Source organism: Stegodyphus dumicola, chromosome 2 (assembly GCF_044657685.1).
Source record: "Stegodyphus dumicola isolate Sdum_Otavi_A_Nest chromosome 2, ASM4465768v1".
NCBI classification, from domain to species: Eukaryota; Metazoa; Arthropoda; class Arachnida; order Araneae; family Eresidae; genus Stegodyphus; species Stegodyphus dumicola.
Window position 1 is genome coordinate 187983860 of NC_140769.1, and position 26374 is coordinate 188010233.

At 31.9% G+C, this 26374-nt stretch overlaps 2 protein-coding genes across 4 annotated transcripts in view; one reads left to right on the top strand and one right to left on the bottom strand.

Moving 5' to 3' along the window:
- LOC118197723 (T-box transcription factor TBX20-like) overlaps nucleotides 1-20252 on the top strand; it is a 90523-nt gene extending 70271 nt beyond the window's left edge. Inside the window, exons 6-8 of the mRNA XM_035369258.2 lie at nucleotides 7664-7740; nucleotides 11655-11764; nucleotides 15905-20252. Of these exons, the coding sequence (XP_035225149.1) occupies nucleotides 7664-7740; nucleotides 11655-11764; nucleotides 15905-16389 (672 nt within the window). The 3' untranslated portion in view covers nucleotides 16390-20252. The remainder of the gene's footprint in view (nucleotides 1-7663; nucleotides 7741-11654; nucleotides 11765-15904) is intronic.
- Nucleotides 1-26374, bottom strand: part of LOC146998682 (uncharacterized) — a 146829-nt gene that overhangs the window by 66890 nt on the left and 53565 nt on the right. The window contains exon 5 of one of the 3 annotated variants that reach the window (XR_015039678.1): nucleotides 20149-20224. The exons of 1 other annotated variant lie outside the window; for it this stretch is intronic. The gene's annotated coding sequence lies outside the window, so the exon portion shown is untranslated. Of the gene's footprint in view, nucleotides 1-18460; nucleotides 20225-26374 lie in introns of those variants that run through there. One more of the 3 variants, XR_015039677.1, reaches the window with a different exon arrangement.

Below are 26374 nucleotides of genomic sequence, written 5' to 3' on the forward strand. Positions count from 1 at the left end.
GTGGATTTTTTTTATGTCTCCTAGTCCGAAATAAAATGCTATTTGGTGTCTACTTTCTTAGTTCTTTCTGATTTTCTAAACCCGATGAACGTTTAAAATAATAAAACAGTAAAATTTTAATACGATGAATCATTTATAGTAAGTATTTATTTTAATAATGCCAAATAAAAATAAGAAAACAAAACAAAAAAAAAAAAAAAAAAAGTACTGTGCTTAAACAATAAAAGCCAAAAGAAAGCAATAAATGCAGAATCATTGCTTGTAAAAGCATTGATATTTCATGTTTGCATAAATATTTATTGAGAAAGCTGCCTTATATGTCAGTTGAATTCAAGCTTAATTAAGTATTTCATTATTGATTCCATTATTCAACCTCTTTAATTATGCTATTCACCATTAATCACTGTAAACAGTTTTTCCTAAAGCGGCAAAAATCTTCGCTGGAAACACATTCCTTGAAGCGAATGAAATTCCTTGAAGCAAAAATATTTTTTTTGAGCTGATTAAACAACTGAAAATACATTTTTTCATAATATGGCAACTCAAACGGCCAAATATGAAAAATTATATAATGTTAAAACTGTTCCGTAGCGAGGAATTTCTGAAGGAAATTAATCGCATTTATTCCTGTATTACTTTACTTTTGATACCGACAAAATAATAAAAAGCCGCAATTTCCTGACAATAAAATGTCCCAAGATGAAATTTTATTTAAAATTATCAAAGTGTTACAAGTAAGCTTTAATTTTAAGTTTTCATTTTCAATAACAGAAAGATATAAATTCAATAGTATATTAAAATAAGGTTTTTCAAGAATATACGTAAGCATATACTTTTAATTATTCCATTTTTCAGTATTTTTTTATTTAGTGTTTCAAGAGGGAAGATTTTGTATTCTGATGTGGTTTGTAAATGTATAGTGAGTGAGTGAGTGAGCGCCACCAAGGAAGACCACTGACCTGGCCTTAGCCTCACAGTGTGTTATCTTCCTGGTAGAAACCATCTACTCTCTGCTCCACCTTGCTCCGGGACGCAGCCGAATAGACGGCTAAGAGCCTCATACATGTAAGCTTGGATGTTGTTGTTCGGGGAAAGAGTATTTAGGAACTACCTAAAATTAAGCAAAGTAGCAATCAAAAGACTGTTAAGAATCGCTGTTAGACTAGACATAAAGTTGCGTTAGATAAAGTAAAGAAAAGAGGACTCTGCCTGAAAAATTAACTGCCGTGGATTTTCTGGACTTGCTAAATGACTACATGCGGATGCTAATCCTGACACAACTGTCATATATTTATCGGGCTTTTGTAAAGTAGTTGGTCTTTCATGAAGGAAATTAACTGCCGTGAAACCTATTAAATTATTGCATACAGTAAACTTTGAAAAAAAAAAGATAAAAAATATTTTAAAAAAATTATAGCGCCCAAACGTAATTTAACGCAGATTACTTTCCATGTGCCTGACTCTTATGTAAAAACATTTAAAAGATTGTGTACCTGTTATCACTAAGATAACAAATTTCTGTATAATTTAGTTCTTTGCGCAAACATAACTGGAGTTGTTTTACAAATTGAACCATGCATCTACATTTTCTTTCGTAGTACTTGCAGACAAGATAATACATACATAAGTACAAAACTGAATATTTAAGTGAAAAACTAACATGATACGGAGTACAGAAAGCTGATCCCTAATACCTGCATACATAACACTTAAAAATGCCCACGTAATACATGAAAACTAAAACTGATGAACATAATACATAAAAATGATCATTAAGTAATGCTATGTAGTCTAAAGCCTAGCCAAATACGAACTGACCTTCATAGTACATGCAGAGAAGTAATAAATACAGATCTGAGTACGTTAAAGTGAACATAAACAGAAAAGTATAGCACCTTACTCAGTAAAACTGATATCTGATTCCAAACACTTGAATACATAATGCTGATACATAGTTACAAAGAAAAGCTTACCTAAATTAATTCCATTGTTACTTTTATCACCTTAGAACATGCACATAATTTATAAAAAAACATAATTAAGCACTTAATGCTGATCACTAGGGAAAAATTCAAACATGCAGCTGATCACATAAATACACATATCTTTTCTCTGATATTTACATAAAAAGTTCAACATTTATTAAAATTAAGAAGGCAAAAATGCCATGCCAAGAATAATATCATTCACAAACTTAAGTTGAGGTGATAACCTCAACCTTGCCTTGATAAGTTGACCTTACCGATCTTGAACCTACTTATCACAAACTTGTAATTTTAATATACAATAAGTGTAGGAAAAATTCATTGCTGTTGAAGATTTTACTGGCTCAATCTGGTCTTTCGATGAGGAGAAGGGTGTGAGGCCCTCGGAGCCGCCCTCCCGGGGTGCTCTCCATCAAAATTGGGAGAGGAACTGAGCTAAATCGCACAGCCCCCTGTAAGGTGCTCAAGGCTGTTGCCAACGGCAGGCATATCCTGCACTCCTTGTCACGAGGAATTTCGTGGGCTTGGGCTGATGTTGCTGTCAGACAAGTGGGCATAAGTCATAACAATAACCACCTTAGTTAAAAGACAGTTCCAAACAAATCAAAGGAAGTAACAAAATTTTAATTTTTCAATAACACTAGATTTTCGGGACCGGTCATTTTGACGGGTTTCGGGCTTCTTAAGTAAAATTACAAAAAACATTATTTTTATAGTTTTCTTATTTGTTCTGAGAATTATCAATGTAATAAGACGAAAACACACCCGAATTTATTTACCCTTCAGACTTTCAATTTCAGAGTTCTGTATGATGTATACTTAGCTCTACGGATATCCGTCAATATGACGAGTAAGCTAAATCACAATATCTTTTTTAACAAACTTATTTTTCTGGTGATAAATGTAAAAGCAGTTAGAATGTAGAAACTAAGTAAAAATCATAATTCAACTGAAATATCTTTCGATCACATCGAAACCAGTATCAACGCACACGGTTCGCCATGTGTGGTTATCTGTCAAGCATACGTTCCTAAAGCGTTAAAGTAAAGCGTTAGCTGGAGACTAAGGAATGATTTGCAGTCATTGAGTTCCAGTCAGTGTGTCAAGATGTTTTAGAAAAATTTCAGATAGGTGCGAATAGAGAACGATTTAGAAGTTTGGTTTCGGTTTTGTTTAGTTTATTATGGCAAAGCATACTAGGGCTATCTAGTATGCTTTGCCATAATAAACTAAACTAAGGAAAGGGATGCCTTCGTGGAGGACTTTCTAAAGGGACCGACTCGTATACAGGTTATAGATGGGGAAAACGACGAAACGCCTATACCGCCAGCCCGTTGGCTTGGAATCGAACCCAGGGTGGAACTACCAGTGTTCAGCGATTTTACGGCTCGGCCGCTGGCGACCAGGGACCGAGCGGGTGGATCGTCGCCATCAAAAGGAAGTATTAGATTATTATAAGTATTAGCAATACCATTAGGTGACGCAATGATAATCGTTTCTATCAAATAATCATAATCATAATCATAATCGTAATCAATCAGACAAGATGAATATAGACAGTATGTATACTAAAAAAAAAAAAAAAATCTGAAAACATTTAAATTTTATAATACGCCCAACGGGGCGTTTCTTTAACGTTTTATGTGTAACCCTGATTTATTAAATATTATGTTCTTCGCAATTAAACCACATAAAATTCAATTCAACAGCAATAACACAAAATATTTAAAAATAGCATATATTTAGAATTTCAGATAGACAATTTTGCGCGTTGGAGATAAAAATGCTTTATTCCGTAAAGTTTTGCCATTGCTCGCTTTGAAATAGTTGAGTTTGTTAATCAAAAATTCGTTACAGTTTTACAAAATATGAAATAGATAATAAAACAAATTCGAATAGAGTGATACACCTTTAATAGTGAACCGACGCAAAATGCCGTTTCGAAACTAATAGTTAAACTAATAGTAATAATCCCTTCTGGGATGCTAAAAATTAAACCTGATGTTAAAAAAATTTCGTAACCTTTAACATAAATATTACTTTTGAAGTGCTTGGATTGCAAGATTCCTATTGACGTTTCAACTCTTCTTTAAGTCCGCTAATGCACTTGCACCACGATTCACCTCAACAACAGCGCAAAGACGCTAAGAATGGCGATAAGGATCAGGCATTAACCGAAAGATAAAGCAGCGGGGAATTCCAAATGCTACGTCAGCACTAATTAAGATCCTTATTAATGGAAAAAGGGAAAGATGAGTTACATTGCCTTCCCCCTGAACACGCCAATTAATTGGAAATCCGGAGTAACTTCCTTTTCATTGTATCCGAAGAAGAGGCTCCGGGTTTATGTTAACGGCTGCCTGAGTATGTCAAAGATACTGGCAGAAAGAAAGAATTGCAGAGATAGCTAGGCGTGAAATGTTTCTTTTGTCAGCAGCAAAGTCGTTTTTATTCTTTCTCAAAAAAAAAAAAAGTTGCATTCCGGTGAACACTCATTATCCATACCACAGATTGCTCTAAATGAATTATTTGGTATCAGATAGGGAGAGATTTTAGGCAGAATAGACCTAAGCTATCAACTGATTATGAAAGATATCATATCTCAAACTACTTCTCATAAGCTCCCAGCCTAAAGCCTTTACTTAATTGGTAAAGCTCAGAAAGTGTTTTTATTTCATGGACTATTTCTGACTTTAAATAAAAAATAATGCAAATGACGTAAATTTTTACAGAAGTATATGCCACCCCCTCAAAAAAATCTGAAAGGTTTCAGATTTTAACGATTCCCCAAAAAGTTTGATAAGTTCCCCTAACGTTTTTATCCCAGAAGGGCTATTAATTTCATTTTGGCATTTTGCGTTGAAAACTTTAAGAAGCTGTATTCTTTCCAATTGTTGCTACCAAATATTATCGCCCCGAGTTATATTTATGGAAATTAAATAATGAAGAATCTGCATATACGTATGTATGTTTCCGCATTGTGATAAAACAACGATACCTAGAACCATCAAATTTTGAATAATGTAATCCTTCACTCGAATATGGGTATCTGGAAGACTAAATTTGGAATTTTTTATTATCTATTTCATATTTAATAAAACTTAAACTTTTGATTAACAAATTCAACAATTTCAAAGCGAGCAATGGCAACACCGTACGAAAAAAAACAACATTTTTATATCCAGCGCTCGAGACTGTGTATCGGAAATTCTAAAGATAGGTTCTTTATAAATTATTTTGTGATATTGCTAGTGAATTGAATTTTATGGTTTAAGTGCGAAAAAAAAGGATATTTAATAAATAAAGGTCTCATACACTAAACATTAAAAAAATCCTTTGGGTATAATCTCTACACATAATAAAAGAAAGAGTCTGTGTGTCTTTCAATAGTGCTGCGCGTAAACTAATAGACCCAGGGCTACGAAATTTGATACATACGTGCATCTAGACCTCGTGCCAGTGTACCTTGAAGCGATTTTTTCAAAATTCGAATCATTTTTTTAATTTTAACTTTTCGATTTTATCGCATCATTTTAAATAGTTTCGTTCTTTTATAAATGTGGTTTTGGCAACAGTTTTTCATTCATTTGTATACTGCTGACTGTTGACCCTGTTGCCACTTGGAAAAATGAGGGCGATAATTCTGTGCAGATTTTAAATTTAATGTTTCACTTGGATACTGGACGTTTGTTGTGCGAAGGCAACGAGAGATAAATTTATTTATTAGGATAATTAATATTTGTATTAGGGATATTACTTATTTCATTGTAAATTTTTATATGTAATACACTTTTTTTTTTTTTTTAGGTTGTTCTGCAGAGTAAAATTCTGTGCAGTTTTTAAATTTAACGTTTGGTATTCCTTTCACGCATTTTTCCGGTACATTTAAAAGCCAGACGAAGGCTGGCACCGTAGCTGCTAGTATAAAATATGAAAACTTTCAGACTTTTTTTTCATATCAATATTCAGTTTTCTTAGGAAGATGGCTAGCAAACATTTTTTACCTTTTTATTATTAATTTTTAATGAATAAACTTTACTAAATATCACGTTCTTCGCACTTACGCCACATAAAATTCAACTGAACAGCAAAATTACAAAATATTTAAAAACAGGATATCTTTAGATTTTCCGATAGACAGTCTCCCGCACTGGGGATAAAAATGTTTTATTCTGTGCAGTGTTGCCTTGATCGCTTTCAAATCATTGAGTTTATTAATAAATAATTTATTGAATTATATTATTATTATTATTACCCAATATGAAATACATTATAAAAACCATAACATCATTCTATTAAAATACTGAACATTTTTAATTAGATAGATCATGAATTAAATGGATTTTTACTATTTAAATCAATCTGATTCAAAAGTAGCAAATGAATATTTTTCATTCAATTTATTGCTTCCAAATAGCTTAGTTTGTTAATCCACTACAGACAGATTCAGTTTGCAGGACAAATATCTTCCATTTTGCCGAATGGCAACAGACTCAAATGAAAAGTGAAACTACGCATTTATAGTGATTCGACGCAAAATCCCATTAATAGGCTTTTTCGGCTAATAAAAAGCGAATTATTGTAAACAGTTGCCTTATTTGTATATATTTCTACTATTGTACACATTTTATTATGCTGTATTTTATATATATAGCATTTTTAGCTTTGTAAATGTCTTTAAGACTGGAAAAACATCGTCGAGCGGCTTGCCGAAACATAAATAAATTATTTTTCTGACGATAAAAGAAATTTTGCAATCCAATCAATACTGTGAATAGAAACAGCGGAAGTTTTCAAAAATTCTTCGACCATTCCATTGTTACTTATGCTGCTATGCACTGATCATCCACACGAGAGTGTAATCATGACTTCCAATTTTTCATTTAAATTTTTCCGATTTCCTTCGTCGATGCAAAAATAATTTTTTGTACATTAAATAAATTTATGTTCACTTATACAAAGTTTAAATGAATGTGTCCAAAAAAATATAATATAATATAAATCTTAGATTTTAAATTACGTACAAAGAGGCATTTTTTAACATTTTGTGTCCTACATTTATTTATTAAATATCATGTTCAATGTACTCAAACCATAAAATTCAGTTCAACAGCAGTATCGCAAATTAATTTTAAAATGAGCATATCTTTAGAATTTCCGATACAGAGTCTCGCGCGTTGAAGGTAAAAGTGTTTTTTCTTCGTACAGTGTTGCCATTGCTCGCTTTGAAATCGTTTAGTTTTTTAATCAAAAATTCATCGTGGTTTTACAAAATCTCAAATCGATAATAAAACAAATTTCAAATTCAAATTAGGGCTTCTACATGCCCATATTCTATGGAAGATTACCTTATTCAAATTTTGATGGCTCTAAGTACCATTGTTTTATCACAATGCGAAAAACATACATACATTTATGAGAATTCTTCGTTATTTAATTTCTTTAAATATACGACAAGGTGAAATATATGGTGGCAACGATTTGAAAAGTGATACAGCCTTTTAAAGTTTTCGACGCAAAATGTCAAAACGAAATTAATAGCCCTTCAGGGCAAATTGGCCCCTTGGACTAAAATACACTTGCACGGTTGAATTTAGCAATAAAAATCATGTTGGATACATGTGACAAAAAAAGTAAATATTTACAAAGTATAAATTATTTTTCTGTTCTCTTTTCAGATTACTAAACTAAAAATAGACAGTAATCCTTTCGCCAAAGGCTTTAGGGATTCTTCTCGGCTGACCGATCTAGAAAGGTAAGTTTGCGGAATAAGCTTGAAATTCACAAAGACTGTCATATTTTCAGTGATCTCTCATTCCACATAACATAATATTATGAAATTATGTAAATACTGAAAATATTGCTTCTCGAACCTACATGCCAGTATAAGTCATACGTTATGAAAACTTTACATTACAAATACATTACAGTTTACATATAAATATGAACAAAAACAACAACAACAAAAAGGACAGTTCTATATCTTCCGTCTACTGGGCCGACAGACGAAATTTAATTTGAGTTTTTCATATTTCGAAAGAGCGACATGTATATTAGATTTATACTTAACAATTAATCTGACGTAGGCATTTTGGCTCAAAATCGAAAGACATACCAATTGTTTTCCCATATTTCGATTCCATGACTCAAATTATGCCTAAATATTAAATTTTGTGAAAGATAGTGAGAAATTTACAGAGAAATTAAACAATTTATGTTGGCATATTTTTATCAGTTTGTGCCAAGAATATTTCACTTGGCAGAAAGGAGCAGAAAAAGATGTATCGTTCCTTCTTTCAAATAATTTTCACACACTGCGTAAACCACATTTGGCGTTAATATCGCTTATAACAATCATGCCAAATTTCAAAACGAGCCAATTTACAAAGTTACGTACATTTGAAATTTTGAATAAAAAAACTAATTTTTTGCAAGTATGCCTCTATTTTATGGTGATGGTATAAATTTTGTAGGTTATAATTCAAAAATGTTTTCGAAAACTTTATAAAAATGACTAAAAAGTGCAAATTTAAAAAATAAATCAGAAATCATCTGCCAATTGTTTTTTGATTGAACTTAAATTTCGAGCTGTAAAAGAAGGAATCAAGTAAGTTAAATAAAAAATGAGATATTAATAAACACTAAATACAATTACCACTGAGGAGCTAAAATTTTGAGAGCCAATATTTTAAAAAATATTCGCGAGAATTTTACATAACTTGGCATTTTGGCATAATTTGAATCGTAGAATCGAACGTTTACGTTTTCTATCAGACAACGTAAATTTTGTTTTTGTTTCGGAAAATTTCCCATAAGAGCTTTTAGATATGCTAGAAATATCCCAAATATTGGAAATACGGATCATTTGCATCTTAATATCGCTTTTAAATACAAGCATATAATACACATATACATATACAAATCTGAAAAGAAGAAAGATAACTATTTCGGATATACATAAACGTTTGTACTTAAAATTTACTTAATTATACACAGGATTCTATCAAATGTCTTTCGTTGTGATAGCATGTTATAAAAATGAAAGTTTAATCTTCGATCTAATTCATCGATATTGGTACGAATTTTATACTAGATAGGTAATTTTAGTAGAATTAAAAGTAAAATTGTTGTATTTTTCTGTGTATTATTTTATTTTACTTATGGTTTTTTCTTTCAAAGTAAACGCTAAGCTGAAGATAAGGCTAGGTGACATCGCAAAAGAAATTTTCGACAAACAAACAGTTTAGCGGGATGTTTCAATCTAGGCTTACATTCTGCTAGTTAGTTCGTACCGTCGCATTGCTGCTGAAAACACGAACATTCGCCGACTGTGCACAGGATTTGGAGACAATAGATTAAAGAAAGGTATGTGAAATCGTTGTAAGGGTCAAAAGTATTGCGAAAACCTATCTTAAAGCCCACCAGCGGCTAAACGGTTAAACTCGCAGAACACTGGTAGTTTGCCCCGAGTTCGATTCCTGGTGAATGCTGCATGGGCGTTTTGGTGCTTTTCCCAATGTGTAATGCGTATACAAGCCAGTTTCCCTTAGCCCTCTACAAAGGGATCTGTTCCCTAAGGCAGATAGCCTTAGTGTGCTTCGCCATAATCAACTAAACCAAACCAAATCAAACTGACTCATCCGAAAGGGGTGCTGTCGTAATCTCGCATTCCACTATTGTCGACTTCAGTCTATTCAGGGAGTTTTGGATGCTCCCATATCAGCAACAACAGCTCCCTGAAGATTGGCCGAAGATATCAATGCCTTTGACATCAAATCAACCGGCATGAAAGACTGCTACGATGTCGTGACCAAGCTTCTTGTTGTCACGATTTGCACAGAGTAGTATTTAGTTAAGAATTTCATTTTTGCCTTATTAATGATAATCCTCAAATCAGAATTTTGAGGTAACGTGGAAAAAGATCAAATCTTACTGCTATTGTTGAGAACCATGTTAGTCGTCAGTGTGGAAATATAGTTCAAGTTACATTCAGCAATAGTCGATCTCATAAAGATACGCCGACAAGTGAAAATAAGTGCTGCAGCCATTTGCACTACAGTGGAGATTTCTAGATCTCGTTCCAATTTAGCATCTTGCCCACCAGCGGCCGAGCGGTAAAGTCGCTGAACACTGGTAGTTCGGTTCAGGTTCGAATCCCGCGAACGGACTGGCTGCATGGGTGTTTTCGTGGTTTTCCCCATGTGTAACGTGTATACGAGCCAGTTTCCCTTAGAAAGTCCTCCACTAAAGCATCCCTCCGCTTAGGCAGATAGCCCTCGTGTGCTTTGCCATAATTAAATACACCAACACCAATTTAACATCTATCGGATGCAACCTGCCGTCGTTTTGTTGCCCATCCTAGACTAAAACAGGTAACTGAAGGCAATAGTGCAAGCAATATGGTTATCCATATCTCAAGGCAATAACTAAACATTAATTGAATCTGCATAAGAATTTTAGCATGTATCGCCCGAAAGAGAAGGTTCTACTTCTTATTAATTTCCTTGCAAATTCGATCGTCATAGTGCTTGTTCTTGGAATCAAAGTCACTTTTTAGAAGCAGACCTTTTTGTCACTTTTTAGCACATCCCCGTTTTTTCGTGTTGTTGCATTTTCTCAGCCAGGTAATGGATTTTCATAAATTTATAACAATATTAGAAAGTATCAGCTATTATTTTTATCACTTATATGCTACTACTGAGTTATTTATACAGGATGAGTCTGAATTATTTTTACAAAACAAAAGGGTTGAGAGTACCCATCTAGACGAACAATAATTACCATGGAACATACATAGGCTTCCACTCCACTCTGAAAAGTAGTAAAGAGCAAAATTCCAACATGAACTTGCAATAGCGTTGAGAAAGCGAATGAACGATAGAAAAAGTTGCACAATCTGATTTTGGTGAGAGAAAAACTCACAGCAAGTGCTCAAAGTGGCAGCCACGCGTGTTGTTGCAAAGTTCACACCGAAGAATGAATGACTGGCGAACCCTCTTAAAGATTTCTGGTGTTGTGTTAATTTTGTCTGCGGCAATAAAGATTCTCGCTGCGACATCTTCAGTTAAGTCCGCAAGCGTCTCGTACACTAAAAATTTCGTGTGTTTCCGGAAGAAAATGTCCAGTGGGGATGAGCCAGGAGGCCAAGCCACAGATCCGCCATATCCGATCCATCGTGCAGAATATACTGCCTCTCAAAGTGGAATAAGAACCTGGTGGTGGTGGTGGTAGTAGATTTATGGCCCAAAGCTCTACAGGCCATATGCGCCAAGGAATAAGAACCTGTATTGCATGGTAATTATTACTCGTTTGTATGGGTACTATCACCCTCTTATTTTGTGAAAGCAATTTAGAATCGCCTTGTATATTATTTAACATTGTTTTCAAAACATACTGAAAAGTACAAGAGACAATAAAAATTGTTTTTTAATCCTTCAGCGATGCAAAATTTACCACAATTTCAGTTTGAATCTTAAACCTCTCTTCCTCGAATTTTTTATTTTTAACGCATTTATTTACACTAATCGTATTTTATTACGTTCCTTAACAGGTTAAAATATAAATAATTAAATAAATGAAAATTCTTTACCCTTAGATGACTAGCAGTCTATTATTCGACTACGTCTATTTTCGAGTATAAAACCTTTAAATTTATTTTTCTTTTAACAGAGAATCTGTGGAAACATTACTGAGGGAGCATGCCTTCCGTCATTCTCCTTTCCGATCTCTAATAACAGGTGATCTATCGCCAGAACAACATGCCTTGGCAAACGCTGCGGGTAAGTATAAGTTTTCTGACAAATAATAATGGCGTAACAATACGTACCAGATAAAAGGGGAAAAAACTATATTACATTACAGATATAAACAACTCTTCGGAACTATGATTTCAAAAAATATGATGTGGACAACACGTGAGACCCTTGAACAGGCTATTGAATTTTTTTGCTGCACTTCATTTAAACTTATTTCCTCGAATTATTTTAACTTAATTAACCGATTTCTCAAGGTAATTTGAAAATGACATGAAAGATTATATATATATTTGGTTCTGTTGATTGCAATAAAATAGCGAAGTTAACAGCTAGATGTTATAATAGTCCTATATATAAAATTTCAACGTACTATGGCTTGAAATTTCAAAAACTATAGATTTTTGAAATTTCAAGATATATAGGCGTGTACGTACAGACGTCATGAAAAAATTTCCTTTTGAATCCATTTTACTATCGGTTTTGGTAAAATCTGTCCTTTATTTTGTGCATATGTACAGATTAACAGACCACAGTTATACTATCAATAATAAAATTTAAATTAAAGACTTGATTGCTTTTAAAACAACCAGTCTGTTAAGCAATAAAATTATAATTTTGAAAATGAGTTATAGATCTTATGTCACACTTAATGGCAACACAGGCAGCTGATTAATTGGCTGACCTATGTTATAGATCTTATATTTCGGGTAACGACAACATTTATGAATGTTAAGAAATATGATAACGTAACGCAGAGTCCCAAACATTCTGTAAACATTCCATTAAAAGCATTCTCAATATCAAAACAGAACTAAGTAATAGATCACTTTATCCCAGCAGAAACCACATGGTAAATTTTAGAAATATTCAAGAAATGCATTTGAATACTTAACAGAAGTAAAATAAAATGGAAATAAGATACAGAGATATTTAAAATAACAGAAAATGTTTTTGCTCGAGTGAAAAGTAACGTGTCGACAACATTACTCATGATTTCCTTTACTCTTATGCCACATGGACTTTTCTGAAAAGAATAAAAACCAGAGTAGAACAACAACGCTAGGCAAAAATTATTTTCGAAATACCAAAATCACTTTAAAAAATTTAAATTAAATATCAGTGTTACGGTTGTTGCCATAATAATAATAATGGCTTATTTTTTAATCGCACAAAACTAAAGAGTTGACGTATAGTGGCAATATCTTAAAACCATTTATTCAATGCATTATTAAATGCAATACTGATCGTTAGATATGTTTTGTTTTTTTCCAGTGCATATTGCAGATATGCAGATTCTTAGTGCAATAAGATTCAAGTTTTATCATTATTGTAAGGTACACTGAGAAAAAAAAAAAAAAAAAAAAAAAGGAGAGTTTTATATCTCCCGTTCTACTGGGCCAGTTGATGAAATTCAAATTGCATTTTAAATATTAAATTTTGTAAAGTTTGGTGCGAAATTTATGGAGAAATTCAAAAATTTATACTGGCACTCTTTTTTTCAGTTTGCGCCAACAATAATTCACTTGGCGAACTTCTTAATTTATAGCAAACTATTTGCCTTTCCTTTTACTCATTGTGAAGAGCGGGAAAAAAGTCATTTTCATTATTTTAAATAATTTTAACAAAGCGCGTAAACCACATTTGGCGTTATTATCGCTTATAACAAATATGCCAAATTTCAAAACCGCCAATATGTAAATAATCGTATATCCTAAGAAATTTTGAATAAAAAACTCTTAACCTTTTTGCAGCTATGCTTAAAAATACATCTTCTTTAAGATGATGGCAAAAATTGTACAGGTTATAATTCAAAAAATTTTTTGAAAAATTTATAAAAATTTAAAAAAGAAATCATAAAAAATGGGCGAATTTTATTTGGAGTGAACCTAAATTTTGAAATATGAAAGGAAGAATCAAATAAGTTTAATAGAAAAAGAGATATTGATATATCAAATTCAATTAGCATTGAGGAGCTAAAGTTTTGAGAGTTAATTTTTTAAAAACTACTCGTGCGATTTTTACAAAACTTGGCAGTTTGGCATAATTTGAGTCGTAAAATCAAAATATGAAAAAAAAATTGGCATGTCATTTCAGGAAAAGGTCCGATTTTGTGTCAAAATACCTATATTAGAACAATGATATATATAAATGTCGCGCTTTCGAGACTTGAAAAACGCAAATTGAATTTATTCAATTGGTGCAATAGAGCGGGAGAAATAGAACTGTCTCTCTCTCTCTCTCTCTTTTTTTTTTTTTTTTTTCCATTATACGTGATCAGTGTTGCCAATTTATGTAAGCTAAGCTGTCCCAATGGTCATAAAAATAGAATCATCCTGCAATATGTCATGGAAACGGAATTATTTGCCATTTGTTTATTTCTTTGATAATTCGTACATGGGACACATTTTGTTATTTTCTGAAAATTATTAAACGCTTAAGGTAGTTTAAAAAAATCGAATTTCTTATTGCTAAGAAAGAATATCATAGCGCAGTGTCACCTGCTCCAAACTGTAATTGTTTTTAAAAAAATAGAAATGCCGCTTGCCACATTGGCAAGCCGCATTTAACAAAGCAAAAAGTTGCATCCAGCTAGCGAACCGCAGTTGGTCATGCCTGTTACAGACAAAATATTAAATCTGAGTTATTTATGTTTACAGTTTAACACCTCAAAATATGGTTCACCAATAAATGTCAAACAATAAAAAGAAAATTTAAAATGTAAAACAAAAGAAAAATTGGAAAAGAAATGACTTATTACGTATCATTAAGAAGTGTGTTTATTGCTTTATGGTCATTCAGTTTATTAATCAGAGGCAGACATATTGAATAAATTTGAAAGACAAATTGCAAATATTAGATTTTGAGAAATGGCAACATTCTGAAATCCACCATATGCTATGCATACATAATCTCTAAGGTAATATCTACCACCAACGTTAACACACTATTTTTAAACAACTCAGTATGTTAATAACATAATGATTTAATCTGAAAGAGAATATAACGATCTTATACTTTGACGAATGATAACAATCTAAGAAATGACTATGCGCCAACGCGCATGGAAGATAAATTTAATGTCCGTGATCAGAGATCCCCAGTCCTTTTTCTCGCATTGACCATTTTACATTTTTCTCTATAATATAAAATACACATCTGAATTATAATACAAATAACTACACATAATTAACTTAAGCATAACAATTAGATTAAGAACATGAACAAAGAGTTTGAAACAAACATGTTTTATTAGATTTACGTTTAACTACTTCTTTTGTACTATTATTTTCGATTTTACTAATATAAACTAGTTTTTAGAAACAAAATCACTTTTAATTTCACAAAAGTTCGAAAAACTGATGGCTGCATTTAACGTATCGATGCAATTTTTTGTTAATATTTGACGTAAAACCGCTTCGTTTAATTTTTAAATCTCTTTGTTCAAAAATTTTCAATCTGTATCTTGTTATTTTATTTTAGTTTTGCGTTCTTTGCATTTATTTTGCGCTGTTTTCTGTGTTCTTGCAATTTACTTTTTTAAAGTGTACTTGTTACAATATATATATATATATATATATATATACATTAAAAAATAACATTGATTTTTAAAACATATGAAATAATTTTAATGTATTTATTTTACATGATTTCTTCCTTACTGTATATATTAATAAACAATTAATTATTAATTTCATTAATAACTTTTTTGGGTGATCTTCACTATGCCGATCAATTGCCAGTGCATATTCAGCTATTGATCCCTTGATCATCATTAACTCGCTTTAGAATTTCATCGACCCCGTTAAAACCCCAGTTCTGGATTCTTTCCATTTTACTAATCCGTCAGTTTCTGATGAATGACAGTGTTTACAGATTCTATTTTGTCAGAATAGAATTTTATATTTTAAGTGAAAACACTATATCTATTATGAGATGAGTGCACTCCTTCCTGTTTATATTTATTACAACATGCGTCATTAAATTCGTTTTCTGCATTGCCTGCAGAGAGCAATTAGCTCTGATATCGGCACTTGTCTCATTGTTCATATAGAATACAGATAATATAAGAGATAAAAATAATTCATTTCATCAAATTTACTAGCTTTATATTTCTTCTGGTATATTTTTAAACGTTTACTAATTCTGATAATGTAACTGTTACAGCTCTGGGACGCATTCCTTCTAGCAGCGAGCTATTGCTGTTGGCATCTCAAAATGGAGCTTCACCATGGAAATTCCCAGGTGCGCTTGGCTTAGGAATGGCAGATTTCAGCTCACTGATGGCTTCGACAAATCCTCAACAAGCAGCTGCCCATTTTGCTAGTTTCTACTTTGGTATACCAAGGGCATTCTTTCCCTCCAGTTTACCAGCGCATTTGGGAGCAATGACTCCAGCTACTACCAGCAGTATTAATCCCAGTGATATAGCTGGCCAAGCAAGGACTACTGCACCTTCCAATTACCCACAATTAACAGGAAGTGCTATGGCCAGCCAAGCACTTTATACCACAAGACTACAACTGTCGGGTCTCTATCCAGGATTGAGATTTCATCCGTATTTCCAACCACGGCTTCTACGCCCTTCATCGGTGACACAGAAAACGGTTGATTCCAGCTCTGACTGTGATACTATGAGCCCCGGTGTATAAGTATCTACATTTTCTGTGATTTCTAGAGATGTCAATTTTAAGCTAAGCAAACCATGCATAGAAAAATATATATGGCAAGGCAGACAAACGAAATCGCATATTTCACAGATCACATATGTAGTAACTACCTAAAGTTGGAAATACAACTTCTAATGCAATACACAATACTTTCGAGATATCCTATTCTAGTACATAGCAAGACAAACACAATAACTTATTTTCTGAAAAACGCATAAAAATTAAGCTCGCTAAATTTTAGATTATGATACAGTTAGCAAGTTTCCGAGTTGGTGACAGATGTTTGGGTGATTTTCAGTAAATTAATTCCATATTTTATCCACGCTAGCGATACTAATTTTTCACTTTTTTATTTGAAGATGTTGTTACAATGATTTTACGCAGTGTTTATTTAAAACAGCTTCGACGAATAATTGCTTTCACTTTCATATTAATGCCCAATCTTCGTATACATTTATATTTATACCATTTAATTAACGAGAGTGTTAGGTATAGGTAAGTCATCCAGGCCCTTTTTATTAAAAAGCACACAGCATATAAATTAAGTACAGGATTAAACTCTTGTCCTATTAATGTCTATATACTTAAAACCTTTAATAAATGTATCATTTTAAACATATTTTGCTTAATTATTTAGTTAAATTAAAACTTAAAAATTGTCTTTTTCTGAACACGCAATCCAAATGATTGAAATCAGCTTTCGGTTGTGCAAATAAATCAGTCCCTAAGCAATTATTGTTCACTTTATTAAACGTCATCAAAAACAACATATTTTAAGTAGCCTAAACAAATATTTAATTTAAAATTAATGTCTAAAAATATGTTACTGGAAGAATTTGGTCTAATATCATTTGTACCATTTTAAGCTTCTTTCACAGATTCTAATGTAATTTAATACGGTATTTTATTCTACGATAATTCACTGTGTACAGTTCTGTTCAGGATAAAATAGACTAAAATTAGTGTACTATGAAAAATATTAAAAATAAAAACATACAAAAAAATATATACGTATGCATACACGAAACTTACTAATTAGCTAATAATTAAACCAATTTATTTGGCATTCATTCAATATTTGAAGGGTGTGGACGAAAATTGATTTTAAGTTTGCGTTCAGCTAGAAGTCTTTATAATATACTAAATATAAATAACTCCTTTCTCGTATAAAAATTTTGTTTTATAACCATATAACATATGAAACTAAAGAGGAAAACTTCATCCTTGCTAAACGAATTCATGAACACTCACACATAATGTGTGAAAAAAAGCACAAATTTTTCCACATACGATGTGCAGTCATTTTCCCTTATTTAAAAATATTAGCTTTCGAACAAGATGAATATAAAGCAAACAACTTTTCAACAAAAGGCAATTAATACTGTGTAAAGCACTTCACATTACATTTCCAGCCCTATCATTTAGTTATTCGCCAGCTGAGTATTTTCTTTTTAATATTTTACTCAATTTTCTTAATCTTTGCAATTTAGCTACTTAACATATCGCCATAGAAAAGTCTTCTGAGAAGCTGGCTTTACAATTTTTGAGAAATTTATAGAATTTTATTTATAATGATTTGCCGTGGCGAAGGAATACAAGAATAAAGTTACAACATGCTGATCGAACACATAATGGAGAATGAGGTCTTATGACTAGAAATGAGAAGGCCATGATATAGAAGAATAAAACGACGTGATGTAAAACAAAAACAGCAGTTTTTCTCGCTAGAGATAATTTCTTCAATCAAAAAAAAAAAAAAAAAATTACATTTATTTCATATTAAACTTTCAAAATGATGTTTCTTTTAAATTTCTGTAGAAAAATGGTTCTAACCGTAATTCAGTATTGTAACACTAATGTTCTAAATGAAATTCAAACAAAAAACAGGTACTATTTCTTCAAGGTTATCAACAAAAATATCTAATTGGATACCTCTTTCTGAACAAAAACGCAGACAAAGTAACAGGAAACATACATAGACAACATTATAAACCTTTCTAAATATAAATCAAAAATGGGGGAAATAAAATACAGCAATAATCCTTACACAAGGTCAATAAAATATATTTTTTTTAATTCTTATTAAATAGAAAAATATATACACAGTTCCCAGAATAATTTAATTTTCTAAAAAACTGGATTGTTTTGGAATAAATTCTCTCTTATTCTTAACATTTTATAGCACATCATGGAACTGTTTCTTCTTAACCAACAACACATTCAAGTATCAACTGACTAACAACGAGTTAAGATAAGCTTACAGTGAAATCCACATTCATTCTCGAGCTTTTATTTGCAGGATACAATGAAAATATGCACCTGTTAAATACAAATAATGTCTCTATACTTTTACGTATTGGTTTTGGACAAACAGACAAAATATTACTATGAAACTAACAATGACCATATAAAAATTACGTTAATAAAAATGGGATGAAAATTCCTCTAATTTGGACAAGCGTTACTTTTTTGTTAAAGCGGACATGTCACTTAATGACCATAAATGGCTTACGCAGTGGTCGTTTAACGTGAAAGTATTAATTAAACGTCTATTCAGAAACTAGTTTCGGTACTTACGTACTTTCCCGTCTACCATGAAAGTTGCCGAACATCCCGCCAAACTTGCGCTTATCATTTCGGCAGAAGTTTGGAAGAAACAGATTGCTCAGGATTCCGTAACGTAACTTTGAAAATACTCATGGAGATTCTTAGATGTTAGATCTCAAATTTTGAACTTTTTTTTTTCGAAATTAGACAGAAAATAAGAGCGAAATAACAGTTAACTCATATTCTTGTTTACAAAAGTTAAAAATGTTCATCGAAGAATAATCGGGGTAATATAAAATTCAGGTAAAGATCTTATATGTTATGACGTCCCATGTAACCGTTACTTGACACTAAATCTTATTGTTTAGTGATAGGTTTTGTTTGCCAAGAATAGTCGACGAGAAAATATCTAAGTGCCTCATTTTAGAATATTTGAAAGATTTTCATAAAGCTTACTCCACCAAATTTTTTTCAAAACTGAAATTAATATTACGATTCTCTGAATAAAACTGAATTACATGAAAAACACATTAAATACATAAGTGCTGCAGATAAAGAGGATATAAAATAAAGAGAATTTCAACGTATTGTGTACTGTCAATAATACAAGCAAACAGATAAAGTTTCTTTCATTGCCATTAAATTTTAAATTAGAATTGTAAGAACATTTAGGGAATTCCTTTCATCATCATGATAATAAAAATAACTGCATAATGTGACTTTGTTCCCTGATTAAGCACAATTATAAATAAGAACATTTATCACAATAACAGGTAACCCTAGACTTTGAAATCTTATGCACATTGTTTGTACCATTTATTATTAAACTAATCACACCAAATCATGTTCAATTGTTTAGTCACCACTTTGTTTCACATAAAAAACCCATATAATGCCTCTCCACATCTGCCTGTTATATGGTCGTATGCATAACAATAAGTGCAAAATGTTCTAAAGAAGAAGTTGTTGTTAAAAGGATGGAACATTTTATCAAGTCTGAAAAATGATTATTTACATATCTGAAGACTGTGAATATCACAAAAACTTTTCTTAAAGAATTCCTATGTACATAATTATTTTGTTTTGTTCGTGTATAACTTGTTAGATCCAAGCACTGATAGTTTGCAGGAAAGAAAACAGAAAAGAACAAAGAATTTGTTTCCAGTTTCCTTATAATAACATATCTTCTTTTACCTTGGTGCGAATAGCAGCATCATATATCAGATTTGCAGATTATAGCTGTCTTTGAAGTTTTCAAACATAGATAGATCTAAAAAAATAAAAAATTCGTAAAAGACCATTGTATTAGATTTATTCGACAATACTATGCGATCAAGAAATCATGTGCCAGTTTTATAACTATGAACTATTTTTATCTATGAAAGGCGGCATAGAATGTAAAAAATCCTTCCAGCTCATTTCCTTGTAATTTTTCGGCTAGTATTGGGGTACCTAAGAAAGAATTTTGCCCGAATTATATGTATTTCATTTATTACTTTAACAATTAGTGCAAGATTCACAAATTTAAAATTGTTTTACAATTATTGCACGCATAATTTTACAATTATTGCAGTTTGAAAACTAAATTACCACATTTTAAAATATTTCTCGCCGCAAATCTTTTTCATATTATAATTATATTTAAAAACTAACATTACTATTTGTTATAATGTGAACTGCAATTTTGTCGTGCTTGGTCTAAAGCACGGATTCTCTTGCACCGACTATTTTTAAAAGCATGTTTTTTTTCATAGATTCCTTACATTTGCCTTTACAATATACAGTATACATCATAAACATAATACAAATAATTGTATGGAAACAACTTAAAGATAACAATTACACTAAAAAATTTAATAAAAGTGTTAAAAATAGATTATTAGACTTTTTTAAAATCTTAATTAAAATTTGTATTTATTTATTTTAGTATTATTCTTTTAACTTTAAAAATATAAACAATTTTTCAGAAAAAGATTCACTGATTCTAAGTGCACAAAAGTTTAATTTTAATTAATGTATGGCTTTGCTTGATGTATTGATACAAATTTTTAACATTTATCATAAAAATTGCTTAATTAAATTCTTATATCACCTCATTCAAAAAATTTTAACTTGTTTCTCGTTTTAATTGTAAATTATTGACTTGATTAAAGCTCGCTTCCACTACATAACAAGAAGAAAAAATCCCCTTTATAGTGTTTTTTTTTTTTTTTTTTTTTTTTTTTTTTTTTTGGTTGAAAAGCAGCTTCTGAATCAATAACACAACGAACGTAGTAAAATGGTGTAAAGCCCCCCCCCTTAATAACGGGGGAGGAGATAAGTAGTTAGCTTGAAAAATTTTTGTCTATCGTAAAAGAATACATTTAAATATCGATGATATACTGCCATTTGACCAGAACTTGCCTTAACAAATTTCAGCGGTCAGCATGGACAAAAGAATATAAGCAGATTTTCCCAGGTTTCGTATTTTTTGTTTGCGCTTTCTTGCGTTCCAGCGTTTTTCTTTATTGCATTTATTGCATAAAAAATCTGTATACTTAAAAAAATTATTCATTTTGAAAACATATTAAATAATTCTTTGAATTTTTTTTAATATTTATTTTATATCATTCCTTCCTTACTACATGCTATAGTTTTATATCAATAGACAGTTAATAATTAGTTTTATTAATAAATAGTTTTTGTAATCACTGAGTCATCATGATGTTCATGTTGATCAACTACCGGTGAAATTTGTATTTTTATTGATCTCTTGACCATCATTTAACTCCTTTAAAGTTTTCCTGGTCTCCAGGCTGCTTTCTGCAGTGTCTTTGGTCATAACATGAATAATGAGGTTTTCTCAATTCAACTAAGGGTAGGAGAGGGATGAAATAAAACACCATCAACTTGCTATACAAGCAATTAATATCTCGTTCTTATCCTTAGTGCATATTTTGAAGAGGGCAGTTTCATTCTAACAATTATTTTTTCAAAGCTAAATGGAAGTGACAAAGGAGAACATTCGGCATATTTCAATTCAGCATGCGTTCAATTAAATAATATTAATAGAGCTTTTAATGCAGTATATAAAGATCGAAAAATAACGGAAAGCCAGTGTAAACAGTGGTTTCAGAAATTCCTCTGGAAACTACAGCCTAAAAGACAAGCCTCTTTCTGGAAGATCAATAGAGTTTGACGAAGACGCTTTGCAAATCCTGGTGGAACAAAATCACATCGTAAATGTTAAGAACTAGCTGAGAATAAAGGAGAGTATATTTTAGATTAAAAAACTGCTTATAAAATTTTAAAAATAGTACTGTACATGATGAGATGACTAAATGGTCTGCACAGTAATACTCGTTATACGTGTTTAGCAGACGCAGCAAATTTATCAAAAATTTAGTATGATGGCATCAGCCTATTTTTGTTCACCATAAAACTCATGAAACAGTATTCGATGTTGCTGTGCCTCGTAGATATACTTCTCTTGGAAAACGTGATACTTTCTGTATTTTTTACGTTGTTTCTGCAAAGAGGATATTTGAGATACCAGCAGTGATTTGATTACTTCCGGCTGATTTTGTCCTGATTCTATTCTTAGATCGCCCGTTTTTTCCACGCTAATTCGCATGCCTTCTTTCTACAAGTAATTCAAATAAGCATGCGGTAACTAAAACTTTACTCTCGCTGACTAAAAATTCATTTATAGCAGTATAGTTTCTTACACTGTGGGTCACGACTCCTTTGGTGGTCACCAAAAATTTTAGCAGTTTTGATATTTCTTATAATAATTTTACAATTACCAAATATTTTTGCACGATGTGTCTGAAAATAGATACAGATACGACAATACAGATCAAGAAAAAAAACGAAAACGTTTCGAACGTTTATATTATAACGAAAACGTTATAATATAAACGTTCATTTTCCTTGCTTTGCACATTTCGTGTGTTACTTATTTAAAATTTTCACATTGTTCTATGTCTGCAACAGTATATTACAGTAAAAGTGAAAAAACTAACATTTTCACTCACGCGTGTGTCGGATTTGCGCAATACTTATGGGTTACCACAAAATTTTTGTAAATATTTTGGGGTCCTGAAGGATCGCAATAAATCTTAGTGATAAAAGGGGGTCGCGACTGAAAAAAGTTTAAGAAACCCTGGTTTACAGTAACAGTTGCATTATCTTGTGATATACTCGGTATGTACTCTTATGATGCATGCACAACAGAGTATAGTTCTGTATGCTGGTGTGAATAAATCTTAATTTGCATATTCATAGGAACGGCGTTTAGAAAGCTGACTGTATAAAATTATTTAAAACCAGAGTGGTTAAAATCTGACACAAAACGATATCTATAAAACACGAATTTTTATTTCTTTTCCGATTCCTATTAATTTTTCATTTTTATCTATGCTGAAACCTTGGCTGTCAATGCACTTGATCTTCAACCTCCTTCACACTCATGTATTATGCAGAGAAAGAGTTCGTATATTGAGTTCATTTAAACCCAATCACAAATTTATAGTCTTTGATATTAAAAAAAATATTAACGGCGCACGTGCCAAATATTTGGAATCTGAAATATTAAAATATTTTTATCGTAATTATCAATCTCAGAATACGATAAATATAGAACAGAATTATTCTCTAACATTGTTTAGGTTAACCAAAGTAGTATTGTTTAATTTAGTTAATCCGTTTCTTCCTTCCGATCACGTGGCATACTGAATGAGAAAATTTTTCTTACGCAATACATACATCTCTTATGCAATACAGTATACCATTACGGAAATTAAAGTTTTAAGTAGTTTGCTTCATACAAACGAAATTCTTTAAATGGTGTTTAGATGTAGTCACTCGAAGATCGCATATCTGTATTCAATAATTGATATAAAAACTGTTTCATAAAGATTTCTCCTTCTTCTTACTACTTCCTCTGATCCGAATCAGATCAGATCCATAAGTTCATTCGCCTTCACAACTTCCAACAGAAAATTAGGTGTCTTCAGCAGATCTTCACGCACCAAGTCAATACAATCAAGTAGATGTTGCGCAGTAGCTTCGTGGTTTTTACATTTCAAGTGGGAAAAGTTTTAGCGACACAGAAATATACGTCCTGAAGTCAACCGAGCCTCAGCCGTTTGGTCCTTCCGGTCAGCCTTGAAAGCAATAGCAGTACCAGGACCTGTACTACAATACCATGAATGAGTCAGTAGGCTGTCGCCGAGAATTAAAGCCTTTCTTCTCGAGTATTGTTCAAGACAGTTCAAAAGTTCAGCATAAATCTGAGGCATGGAAGTACCCTTCTTTGCTAGTCAACCAACTACATCATTTTAGTTACATACACTTTATGATTTACATGAGATGGTATTCATTGTAGATAGAGGACAGAAGAATGGGACAAGGTCTTGAGGTTTTCAAAAGCTTTAATTCCTCTCAGGTCTCTAATATTTCTCCAGTTATTTATGTATTGGGTTACAATTCGGCTCTCCGTAAGGATCCGGGTTTTCCTGAATAAACGTCGCTCTAAAACATAACCCAAAGCCAAACCAATAGCAATCAATTCAGAACTGAAAAAAAACGGAATAGAAATCAGTATTTCTATGCTTTAGAGATATTTCTTCCACTGCAGATTTAACAAAAGCCCCGTTATCAGTGTGTCCATGTTTATTATTACTACTGTCTGTATATATCAAAATAGCCTCAACAGGTATTATATTAATCACTTCTACATCAGCATGTCTTAAGTATTTAGGATGTTGACAGTACTTCTAATAAGTCAATAACTCTGTATGAAAAAACACACCAGACAATGAGCCCATAGGGATGCAACAGGTTCTAAAGAATTGGATGCAACAGGTTCTAAATTAAGTTCAACAGAAGACTGTAGTTCATCTAATTTCTTAGCATGACTGAGTGGACTATTCCGTTTTAATCTTTGAATAATTTGAGAATTATTCAAAAAGACTGTAGTACGATGCCGATCACGAAAACTTAAGAGTTTGCTAAAGTATTTAGTAAGATTAGAGATACGTTTCAGCCATAAGGGTTGCCAATCAACCTCGTAGAGAACGATAAAGATTTCTAATGTAAATAAGCATTTTTGAATCTTCATGCGTAATTTAATACATTCAAGTACGGTTTTTTGCAGGCAAGGAAAAAAAGCAGATAAATCAATAATCAAAATATCAAGACATATGATTCTACTATGTAATGACTTCAGAGAGAAATAAAATATATATGGAGGATTAAGAGAGTGCAGACAAGATCAAGTGATTATCTTCTTACATCCTCATCTCTAAGATCTTGCTAAGTACATATGCAGTCACACAGTCATGATGCAATAAATCACGAAATTTTATTAGCATGACATTTCTGGGCTTTTCTTCTATTTTATAAGAAAGATGAGTCTAATTTTTCATTCATCCATCCCCGTTTTTTAAAATTAGAAATCTTCCCATTTAATAGCTAATGAAATAATAAAAATGACTACAATAATAAACTGTTCAAGTTTTGAATGCAGTGAATAGAATTAATGATAAAATCAATCAAAAATCAATACTTACCAAAAAAGCTAAAACTGAAGATCTAAGATTTATTTTGTAACAGCGATATTCTTCACGCTGTATTGAATACGTCATCCACTTAGTAACAAAATCATTACGCAGCTAGCAAAATTACGCTCTTAAAGGGAAAATTCTGGACGGTGTAAAGCATAAAGTAGCTGTAATTAAAAAACTGAAAAGCAGGTAGAAGTGTGAAAGGCAAAGAACGTAAAATACTCTGTAAATCATGAAATTTCTGCAGTTATGGTCAGACTCGAAAATAAATACAAAGCTTAGAAAAGATATCTCTAGAACGTTCTTAGTCAGAAAAGAGCATCCCATCTCTGACATCAATTTCCCTTTCAGCAACTGAAGCACATGCTCATCGTTCTTATGAGTAATACCCCAGTTCAGTAATGTTGTCCTATCAACATGCTCTCGTCCCATGATACAAATTATTATGGAATGTGCATGAAACGAAGTATCAAAAATTTACGCAGACTCCACATCTGAAGCTCTATATTTCACCATGACTCGAACAGAAGCCACATGAATATTACAAAGGCTTCCAGGCGACAAACTACCAAATGTTAATTCCTAAGAGAAGCTTCAGAGTTGTGGTTTTGGGGAAAATTTCTTAAAGGTTATCACGAACTACAACTTAAGACTCAGTAACAAAAAGCATTTGCAGAATTCACGACATACATAAAAAATTGACTCAGCTAGTCTATTCCAATAGCGCCCCTGAAATTAAAGATAGTTAAATATTTGTCTCCAGTATTTTGCCAAGGCAGTTTGCGACGTAGAAATACAGCACGATGCTTCGTGTAGAAAATCTTAAGGAAACGCCGTCATAACTTACGAAGAATTATTGACAACAACTTGTG